We start from the raw sequence: 9,166 nt of genomic DNA on the forward strand, positions 1-9,166 counted from the left end.
CTGTAAGCTAATGATAGTTATATAAGAGCAGATGGATGATGATCTGATTAGTCCACTAAAAAGCAAAAATTATCGGTGACTAGTCGACTATCAAAATAATCGTTTGTGGCAGCCCTAGTTGGGAACAGAAAAATCTACTTTTTTGGGTCACATTTAACAAAAGAAACTAGCAGAAAAATCACCTTTAAACTGGTTTCTGAGTATTTTTCTACAAATCTATTAATTTACAATCTTTGCATGCAAAGCTACGTTCACTGTTCAGCTCACATTTAACAAACTGAAGATCAATCGATATCGACAGCGGAGGCGAATAATTTCCTCCAATAAGATCATCTGTAAACATTTATGCTGCTCATATCTGATCAAACACAATCAAGAAACACAACAACGTAACACAAAAATGTCTGCAGGTCATTTGTGTGATCAATAACCAACCGATCAGTGATCTTCAGTCAGACACTCGTCTGACAAAGTTCAAACATAAACATCACCTTGAAATTTGTTTCAGATTCATTTTTATTAATGTGTAAACTCAGCTGAATACTCATTAACCATGAAGGGAAGATCTTTGTAAGCATGGAGGCAGGAAAAGACGCACAACAAACTTTCTGTAGGAATTTGGAGTAATGGGAACACAAAGAGCTGTAACAGACAAACTAGTTCATAGGTATGTTTTATGAGTTCATTGTCTAACCAATCAATCACCGACATGCAGGCATTTGAGTGGGAGAGCTCATTTACACCAACAAACACAAAAATCACCTTTAAATTAGTTTCTGACTCATTTTTGTATCAATGTGTCCCCCGACTCTAATTACAAGCAGGAAAAGGACTCAAACTAAGTCAGTATTTAGTCCTGCAGAACCAGTTTCAGCCACTGAATTAGTTGCATACATGTATTTAAGTTAATTACAGTGAGAATATATGATAAATGCCAGCATGAAGTGAGCTTTCTGTGTCATAAACATGCCATTATCCAGTGTAGCCCAGTCTACCAGTATCTTTTTCCTTTTTTCCCCCGTGGCCCTGGGGGAGGGCTGAAGCAGTGCTCCAGCCTACCACAGGCAGGAAAATAAGAGGCACATAATATAATCTGAGCTGTGAGAGGCAGCCCTCTGTCTAAAACGCACACACACACACACACACACACACACACACACACACACACAGGAATTTAAGATGGAAACCCTTAATCTGCACCATGCCTGCGTCAGTTCTCGTGATATTTCTGACAATAATGCAGTGAGATTTTTTTTCTAACACTGTTTTCAACCCAGGAAGGAAGAGAAATTAAAAAACGTCTCCTGCTTTGCACATAAATAAATAAATAAACTAAATAAAGCGAGCAGTATTGACCTTGGGTATATCCTGTTATTCAAAAGCTCACAAGTTCAGCACTGAAGGAAAAACTCTCAGTGTTGCAATAAATTAATATTTAAACAGAGACATTGTAAAAATATACAAGCAGCACTGGAATATTAAATATCTCTACATCCACGCAGCGCCACACACGGAGCATTTCAGTCCCAATAAATGACTTTTATTTCTTATAAAGCCCACGCTGCCCTCGCTGTGTGTCCTCTGGCGTGTTTCCTGCTCGCTCGATTTTTATTTGATTTTGATTTTTTTTTTTGCACTTGAAATAGCCTTGACCAAAAAAAACAACAACTCCACATTTCAGTTCCCCTTCACGCAAACACACAATAATAAGATCCCTCCTTAAAACTGTGCCAATTACAGCGGAGACAAAATGTCGGGAGGATTTGATCATAATATCAATATGCTTCCTATTAAAAGCAACACTGCTCCACCTAGTCCTGAAAATATTTCTAATCTAATATCACGTCGGGCTGGGAATTAATTCTCATAAAAACGGAGAACATGTCGATGGCAGCTCGGCTGCTTTTTCTTTGGGGCTGGAAAAAAACAGGAGGGTAAAAGTTTCCTGATATTTTCAGGGCAAGAATTTAATTTTATTTTGAGCTAATGTGCTTCTTGTTAGTGTGGGTGGGGGTTGGTAGCCGGAGGAAGAAACTGTCGACACGACACACAAAGAAATTAATCATTAACACGGAGAAAATATCAGAAATATTAAACTGGAATTTAACGGCTGGGTAGGATAGGAAACGAGGCGACAGCTCGGTGTCACAGCCCATTGTTTCCCCCCACGAAAAATACAAATATCACCGATTTATTAGGAGCCAGAAAAAAGTTGAGCCTGGCTGAATAAAGTTGTAATTGCAGTCAGAGCAACTCTCCGTGCCTGGGTTTGGCTGATATGAGAAAACACTCAATACGACATGGCCAAAGTAAATGAAATAAAACCCAGAATTCAGGCTTCAATCCGCGCCGACGCTAGCTTAAAATATTCTCCACGTCAACAGGTCAAAAAACGGCCGGCCACCAGCGACATAAACGGCTTTATTTGGAAATTACATCGGCTTTACCTGTATTGCATTGTGCTCCATTGCAGTCCTGCATTCCCCTCTCTGTGAGGCCCTTCTCCGGTTACGCCGCCGGGACTCGCCGACACACAAACAAACGCACCAGAGGAAGAATAAAAAAAAATAAAAATAAAAATAATAAAGCTTTTTTTTTTTTTTTTGGACAGGATCTAGGTGTGGCCAAAGTTTGCCACAGAGTACAACTTGATGTTAAAGTCACTCTCACAGCGGAGTTGGAGCATCTTTAGCTTCAGAAACGTGACGTATTTCCGACCGACACGGAACACGAGGGCGGGGTTTACACACGGCAGTTTAAACCCAGTAACACGGTTATTATTTTATTTTACTCTTTACTTCATTCCATTTCAAACAGTTTAACCGCAGCGGCTCCTTTTAGCGGATTTTAAAAAGTAATAATATCGACATGAAGGATGTATATACAACATATAACTACATTAGGTTATTAAAGGAAGCTAATTATAAAGCAATAACTAAAATTACAGCTGTGGCGATCAATAAATTAAAAAATAAAAATAGTTCACTGAAATAAAAGTAGGAACAATAGTATGAAAAAAGATCTTAGACAACTTTATGTACTTGAAAAAAAGGAAAGAATCAGGAGATGTAATCAGTCCTTATCTCTTTGGGTTGATTTAAATCTTTACCCTGATGAATACCCCCTATATCAGGTTTGTCAAACATGAGGCCCAGGGGCCAGAATCAGCCCAGGAAACACTCGGACTTAGACATTCATACTATACCAACGTTATTAAGTAATATGCAAACAAGTAAATGACAGAACTGATTTTGCCAGCTGCTGTAGAAATATGTTTTTACACTGTCTCCACAGTTTAAAAATGGATTAACAAAACTTCTTATTTTACACATTTATTATAATTTAAACCCACAGAGTTGTGCTGACAGATTCCCTTCATGCATTTCTTTATCATGTACAAAAACTCAGCTAAACCTCTTTAACACCAACATAAATGAACTTTCACTGCTTCAGTCCACTTAAGATCAAAGTTTTTATAATAACAAAAAACTGTAAAACAAATGTTCAACTAATGACAAACTAAACTGAGCAGCAGTTGGGTCGTCGAACATTTGGGTCCAGAAAAAAAGCAACAGGAAAAATTTTTTTTATTTTATTTCTGGTCCTGAAGGAATTTCCCAACTATGTTTTTAATGCGGTACATCTTCTCTTATGTTAAACCACGTGACTAAAAACATGAAACAAGCCTTTTTTGTTGATGTTACATGTGTGTACCAAATGTCACGCATGCAGGTGAAACACAGCCCCGGGCCTGCTTTATGAAACAATATTGTAGGTGCTGCTTTTATGTGCACCAGCCCCTCGCCTCAAAAAATGTCGACATTTTTCAGGTTTTCTTCACCTGCAACAACATTTTTTTAAACATTTCTGTATAAATTTGACCTCCTGACTAACATGTATTTATTACACAGAGACTCAAAGTAACAATCAGTCAGAAATTAAAAGACAGGATTATTCCTTATCAAATCTTCCGAACAAAACCAAATAAATAAGTCACGTAGCTATAAAACTCTTTTTCTTTTCTTCACCTCTTATCCAAGAGGCTTCTTCAGTTCTCCAACCAAAAGGTGGAGAGTCCCAGGTCTTTAAATCTTAGTGGGGGTTGTCCCCTTTGGAGCTGGTCGTTGACCCACTATTAATCATGCATGTCATGAGCCAAGGTGTGAATGGGACAACCCCCAGTAGGGTTTACAGACTCTCCTTCTGGTGAAGCATCTCAGGCTACGTCCACACGTACACGGGTATTTTTGAAAACAAAGATTTTCCGTTTTCGTTTATTAAAAAAATCCACACATAAAAGCCAAAAACGAAGGAAAACGCTGCTAGGAACACGCCAAAGCAGCAGGTGGCGCTATAGTCCTATCCGTGTAGAAATGTTGGCCAATCAGAAGTCAATAAGCCTGGGCGGGAAAGAGTAAACAAAGATGGCGCATAGAAGCAGAACTGAGTCGTATGTGTGGAGGGACAGTAACTGTGTGTGTATGTGTGAGCATTTAGACACTGCAGAGAGAACAAATAACAGTAACAATATTTTGTCTATGTCCGCCATTGTAGAAATTAATATCACCAAAACAATAACGTGGCGCACAGTGTGACGTCAAAAAATGCGCACACCTTTGACACGTCGTCCACACGTAAACGAGTTTTTGAAAATATCCACCCTGGCAGGAGTTTTTAAAAATCTCAGTTTTCAGTGACCAAAAACGGCGTTTAGGTGTGGATGAAAGGCGCAAACGCATAGAAAAATCTGCATTTTCATAAATACCCGGGTACGTGTGGACGTAGCCTCAGAGTCCACACTAGTTTAATTGATCACATGACTGCATCATATGACTAACATGCGTCATTCTTTTCGAAAGTCTCCGTTTTTGCTGTCCACACTGCGACGCGATAGCACCATCTTCAAATGTACGCGTTTTCAAGGGCGTGTTCAAAACGCTGCGTTTTCCTTCGGGGTAAACGCCGTCTCAGTGTGGACGGGAGGCCAAAACGGAGAGAAAACAATGCGTTTTCAAACGAAAAGGCATTAGTGTGGACGTAGCCTCAGAAAAAGTCCAGCTCTTATGAATATCATGATCTGGATAACTGAGAACCTACACAGACTCTTCGTACCATGTTTTTATGTTTTTTGTTGCAGTTTTGAAATTATAGAAGTAAAATAAGGAAAACTGCTGACTTTTGAGTTTTTCTTTCCTTTTTTTACTAAGGAGGGGGGATTCTGAAGTGGAAGGGAATATGTATATTAGCATAGGGCTACGACACCTTCATTGTTTTAGTTCTATAGTTTCATAATATCCTACAAAATCACAGCATTATTGTAAAGAACTGGAAGGTTGAGGTAGAAAATAACCATGGAAGGCCTCTGCAGATACCCACCGGTGGTGAAAGACTCATTCCTCTATTTTTGTTTCGGTGACAAACTCCTTAAAATGTCTTTCAGAGTTTTTCAGTCCAGTCCTGTACCTGACCTTTTTGAGCATTTGTGTCCAAACATAACAGACAACTTGGCAAAGAAGAAAGTTTTAAATGGTATCTTCAGGCACTTTTTTATTAGCAGCTTTTCACAAAAACACTTTTGTTCCTATTTCTTTAGTCTAATCTATGAAAAATACCAAAGATAACACAGTTTGACATAAAACAGCATTTTTGCACCAACAAGCTGATTCCCAAACAGCTATTAGCTGAAGACTTGGCACATCTCAGCCTGCTGTGCAGTCTGTTATTTAGAATTTGAGGAATCTGAACAAGTGGAGGACAAAAGAAGTGGCCTAAGAAAAACTATGTACAGCAGATAAACATTGTCTGAAAGTCAAGTCCTTAAAAAAACCCCAAAACAAGAGACACATGTGGACCTTCAGCAGGTCTCAGTGCGGTTGTCAAGGAGCCATCGTTAAGGAAGGGAAACAGGTTTTCAGCTCATGCATCGTCTCTCGATGTATGTTTCAGTCATTCAACATTTTCTGGAAAAATGTAAAGAAATGAGGAGTGGCTCAAGACTTTTGCACAGTACTGCAACTCCACAACTATAAGGCCAATAAGAATAACGCTGAGTGTGTGGATAGTTCATCAGTATCCCTGTGACTGTTTTTGAGAGTGTGAGGTCATTCAGGACCTCCCCGACTATATCTGCACTGAAATACTTAAACACACTACAAAACTCGTCGATTAGAGGTTTTAGTAAAGACACGGGGAGATCCACGCTCCAGTTTTTGCCTCTTCACTCTAATCTGACTGCAAAATATGACCGTGTCCCACTGCAAGAGGTTTTATGGACATATGCAACTTTTTCTAACGACCACTACATGGCCAGATCCGACCATTGTGCACAAATATATCAAAAATATGCTACAATTTGGCCTCCAGATGGACTTTAATGATGGGGGTTGGGATCATGTGTTGAACTTCCAGAAAGTTATGCAGGATGTGCAACCGTAAAACAAATGAGTCAAACTTTCCTGCTCAGACTTGCACAGAGTTCATTTGTCGTCAGCATTTAGAAGCCTGATGTGTTTTTGGGACACTTATTATGTAATGTTTTCACATTTCATTCTTTCATTTCTTTGTGATCCAGAACCTAAAAGAAAGAAGGCGCTTCCTCCAGCTAATCGTGTTAAAGTGACACAAGTCTTCATTCAGCCTGCAGTCACTTCATTAGTAATAACTGTGAACGTATATTTGAAAGACACGAGGCTGGATCAGAGCAACATTTACAATTAACTTTCCAACAGGATATTGTTTAAGGGTAGAACTTGAGTAAAAGATCGGGACTTATGTTATGTTATGTTATGTTATGTTATGTTATGTTATGGTAGAGTCTATGCAGAGTCGAACTAAAGGGATAACTCCTAACACAGACCGGAGAAATAAAAAACAAGCTTTTATTTAGGAAAACCGAAGAAGCGGGGAGGTCACCCAAAGACCAGACAACAGACCAGAGGACGGTGGGACTTTCTAAACCCCCGAGGTAATCAGGGAAACAGCCAAGGGAAAGAGACAGGTGAAGACAATCAAGACAATCACAAAACTCAAAGTGAGGCAGCTAAACACAAAGACACAACACAGGCAGGAACAATCCACTCAAAGTCTTCACCAGCAAACAAAAATCACTGACGAGTAAAGAAATGCAAACTACAGCGACACTGAACAGTGACAGAAACTCAAATACAACAGCTGAGACTCCAGAGACTGAAAATGAAAAAGAGGAATCCAAAAACCCAACAGGACTCTGAACAGATCTATTTAAATTTAAAACCTCTAAAACAGCAAACAGTGTGTGGTTTGGTGCTCTGTGGAGTGGGTGTCTGGGTGGGTGGAGGCCTTGGTGGTCCAATACCTGAGACACAAATCTGGATTTAGGGACTTTTTGTCCCTATTTGTTTTTATGAAACGAGCCTCTGCTTTTATGTAATTCTTTTTCTTTACAGTGATTGTGGTTTATTTTACTGCTCTGGTGTGTTTATTATTTTAGACTGTTATTCATTTCACAATTATTTATGGACAGGAGAAAGTCTTTGTTTGAATTGACAACATTAAGGAAATGATATTGGTTATGACTGTGTTAGCGAGCTGAAGGATGGCGTTTGTGCTGTGGATGGTTCCTGTTTCGACAGGCAGATGTTTTCTGGATTGTGCGTCTTCTTGTCATGTTGGTCGTGTGTGTGATGACGTTGTTTCCTTTGTGTGTCTGTTGGTCTTGTTTTGAAAGAGATTTCTTCAAAGTGTCGATTCAAATTCAAGATTAAATAAACATACAAAACTTAACATTTTCTTTATATGCACACAGATTTTTTATTATTATTATTTTTCTCCATTCCTTTTTCCAGATGTGTGAAAGTTAAAGGAAATGTTTGCAGCTGTCTCTCATTTAACTGAACGTTCGTTGACGGCGTCTTGCTTGGATTTTCTTTTCCAAGCCGTCGGTTGATATTCGAAGCTCTCTGTCTCCTTTTCAGCAGGTAAAAATACTTGTCAGGGTTTAAATATGGCGACTGACTCTGACTCCTGAGTACACAGTGTCTACATTTCCAAGTCTAAAAATAGAGCCAAGGCAGGAATATTGAGCATCTTTCAACAAGGCAAAGGATCTACATGTAAGGAAGCATAACAAGCATGATGAGCAAATATGAGAAATATTCATGCACGCAGGTGAACTTTAATCATATTCACAGCAGGGCTCAGCAGAAATAAAATGAAAATCTCAAAACCTGATGTGGAGCAAAGACAGCAGGACTGTAGATACACTGAGAGCTAATTAGGAAACAAACGCAGGTGAAAGTAATGAGGACGGAGCCGAGGATCGAAGAAGGAGAGCGAGGAACCACAAAGAGGCGCACAACAGAGGTTGTGAGGAGGATTACCAAAATAAAACAGGAAAGAAGCACAACAACACCAAAAACCTGAAGTCCAAAAACAGCTGCAGTTCCTCTGAAGGCCACTGGAGGCTCCAGCAGTTCTCCCAGGTTAACGTGTTTACAGACTGATACAAAACACAGCTGTGGTCTGTGTAGATCCTCCTTCATAAAAACATACAGGAGGATCATTTTAATTTTATAGCTCCTCTAACTGGATGCCATTAAGTTGGGCGGATCGTGTGTTTGATGAAGTGAACGTCTTCACAGGTGCTCACATCAGAATCAGAATGAAGGATGGAGTAAAGCACTAAAGTGGTGCAGTCACAGAATTTTTTATTTATTTTCAACTAAAATTTAAATCTTTAAAATCAGCAGAAAGCTAAAAGTGGAACTGAATCTGCTGTCCCAGCCTCTTCTGTGACTGATAAGATGAAAACTGTTTACTACACAGGATTTACAGCCCCATTCATTCTGCAGTCACTCGAGCGCCCCCTGCAGGAACGAAGAGGGATTTTTGTCCTCCCCTATCAACCACGGGTTTAGTAAGTTGACATCAAATTTTTTGGTGGGGCAGCCAATCAAATTTCTGGTGTGCAGTGCCCCCCGCCCCCCCAGGCTGTCTGTTCTTTAGCTGCAGCCCTGGTTGATCCTTGGATCTCAGTGTTGTTCTGTGTTTTTGCAGATAAGGGGTTAAAATGTAAACAGTTTCTGATTAGATCAGCAGCCTGAAATCATCCGGCATCTCATTAACCAGTTGAAGAAATATATATGCACAACAAATATGTACAACGCATCCACTTAACACACTGTTTGCT

General features: G+C 39.6%; 1 protein-coding gene across 1 annotated transcript in view; it reads right to left on the bottom strand.

Annotated features, from left to right (window-relative positions):
* The window catches only part of LOC102213251 (AT-rich interactive domain-containing protein 5B), a 42,874-nt gene extending 40,172 nt beyond the window's left edge, over positions 1–2,702 (bottom strand). The window contains exon 1 of the mRNA XM_005725462.2: positions 2,448–2,702. Within this exon, the coding sequence (XP_005725519.1) occupies positions 2,448–2,468 (21 nt within the window). The 5' untranslated portion in view covers positions 2,469–2,702. The remainder of the gene's footprint in view (positions 1–2,447) is intronic.
* Between the last annotated feature and the right edge of the window lie 6,464 nt (positions 2,703–9,166).

Source organism: Pundamilia nyererei, unplaced genomic scaffold, assembly GCF_000239375.1.
Source record: "Pundamilia nyererei isolate P.nyererei 1_Seehausen unplaced genomic scaffold, PunNye1.0 scaffold00015, whole genome shotgun sequence".
Taxonomy (NCBI): Eukaryota; Metazoa; Chordata; class Actinopteri; order Cichliformes; family Cichlidae; genus Pundamilia; species Pundamilia nyererei.